At 36.0% G+C, this 2,369-nt stretch overlaps 1 protein-coding gene across 1 annotated transcript; it reads right to left on the bottom strand.

Moving 5' to 3' along the window:
• Positions 1-1,014: 1,014 nt before the first annotated feature.
• LOC112510753 (egg cell-secreted protein 1.2-like) lies at positions 1,015-1,422 on the bottom strand. Its single transcript, XM_025116076.1, has one exon. It carries the CDS (start codon positions 1,420-1,422, stop codon positions 1,015-1,017), a length of 408 nt encoding a protein of 135 aa, XP_024971844.1.
• Between the last annotated feature and the right edge of the window lie 947 nt (positions 1,423-2,369).

Genomic DNA, 2,369 nt, shown 5'->3' with positions numbered 1-2,369 from the left:
GCTCGAATGGCTCAGCTCGACTCGACAAATTTAATCGAGAATTGAAACAAGCCGAGTTGAACATTCATGTTAGAAACCTCAGCTCGTTAAGTTATATGAGCTTTATTTTATATCTGAGATCGACTCGAGCTCGTACATTGGGCTCGAGTAACTCGTTAAAAGCTCAAATTGTTTACACTTTACACCCCTAATGGGGAGGAGGAGGGCGGGAGGGGATTATTAGAGATGAAGATCGAAGAAGAAATCAAACACAGATAGACATGCAATGTAATCAAAAGCGAGTTAGAGTCGCGCCTAAGGTAGCATTTGGTTTACATATATATAAATTATAGAGACAATCATGAGGAGTATTACTTTTGTGTTCTATTGTGAAAGTAGAGTTGTGGGCAATAGTTTTACAATGGTTGTTAAAAGACTCTAAACAATGTAAAATTGGACCTAAAATTTTGAAAAAACTGTTCAAAATTAAACATTTAACATGCTAACGAAAAATCATGATTTGAAGTTCAACATTCAACTGTAACGGGGTTTGAGGTTCGAACCACTTTAAATCACGATCAAACTTGCTGTTTGCTTGCATGCTTAAACGTTTCGAAAACATGTCCTAGGCCATGGTTCCCCTTTAGGGTTTTGTATACATTTCTCGTTTTTCTAGGGTTTGGAGATTGTGGTTAATTTAGGGTTTATCCTTTAGGGTTTATTTCTCATTTTCTTTATAATATTGGTGGAGATCTTACGATTGTTTATGTCTTTTGAAATAATTACGTACTCAAGAAGATCAGAAAGATCAACCAATCGAGTTCATTAATTGTAACACAACTCCTTAGGAAGATATAGGGTTAACAAACATAGACTGTTCAATTCATAATTCAAGATTCAACTCACTCATCATGTTCTTTATTTCAAGCATTAAAACTAAAACCTGCACCCACTATTCAAGATTCAAATCACTTGGTGTTCTTTATTTCAAGCATTAAAACCTGCAATTGATCATAATGATCAAGATTGAAGATATCAGACATGAGGGCCTAAGAGCATAACCGGTTGTGGTAGAGGCGCGCCACCACAATAACCTCGTAAAATGTCACCTTCTTCGGAAGTGAACCCGAGAGAAGTAAGCATGGATGGCCAGCAGCCGTAAGTGATGATCCGAATGGCTCTACAACACTCCATCGTCAAGTAACTGTCGCCGTTGAGAAAGAACAGTATGATTTCGTTCGTACATGATTTCAATTCCAGTAATGCATTCCAACACTCCATTAGCCCACCTACGCCATTCTTTTCTCCCTGAACCCTCACCACCGGGCCTTGGCCAGGCTCGATCACATGCATTTTCCGAGCCGTTGAACCGACTTCAAAGGTCATGATCATAAGGCATGATAGTAGTAGTAGTGTGATGGGAAGAACCCTAACAAAAGCCATGAGTTAGGGAATCAACTATGCAATGTAGGGTTCTTCTGTGTATGATATGATGAACTGCATGTGAGAGTGCATACATAGAGGTGTTATATATACAGGTATAAGAGAATCATTTAATTATATGAATAAATACTTGACTAATTATGAAAGATTTATTGAACGATTTAATGAAAGAAACCCAAAGGATTCTATCATCATAATTCTAGAACGGGACAAATTAAGTCTTTTTTTCATGGAGATTGATTATTATTTATAAAATCTTTTTATTTTTTTTATTAACATGGATATCCAACCCGTTATGCGAGCCGACCAATCACAGAGCGACCATTTGCTTTGCAAATAGTCCGGAGTCATTGCATTTGAATCTCCGCGGCCACAAGAGGATTTTTATTCCTTCTTGGATTTGAACCTGAGACCTCCCGGTATTTTTGAACTTTGGAACCAAGTTCAAACCAATCAAACACCACCATTATGGTTAAATCTTTTTTACTTTAACAACTATGTTAAAGTATACTATGCTAAAATTGAGGAAAAATAAAGACAGACATCTGTAGAACTTAATACTGAGAAAATGTATATGTTATTTTAATTGTTTAGACCAATGAGATCGAATGTATTACCGTATATTTAGAAGTGTATTGAGATGATGAATTTATAGAATATTTTAATAATGTAATTAATTGTTAAAATCTTTTTCGTCTTCTGTCAACAACGATTTTACAGGGGCAGTTTTGGATTAGTCTTTTTTCCAGCTCTAGATGGATTCCAAATGGCTGCAACTCTTCTTTCATTTGCATTATTCCCAAGACTGCTGATAAAACTATTGACAAGGCTCTTGCTAATAGAATTAATTAGTTGTGTTATTAACTCTAGTCAGTGACTCGCAATCTACTTTTATAAAAGGAAGATACATCCTCCATGGTGTGCAAATGAGACTTTCAATTAGGCTA

This window comes from Cynara cardunculus (genome assembly GCF_001531365.2).
Source record: "Cynara cardunculus var. scolymus isolate 2C chromosome LG 4, CcrdV1, whole genome shotgun sequence".
Lineage (NCBI taxonomy): Eukaryota > Viridiplantae > Streptophyta > Magnoliopsida > Asterales > Asteraceae > Cynara > Cynara cardunculus.
This window is presented reverse-complemented; position numbering and strand designations above follow the sequence as displayed.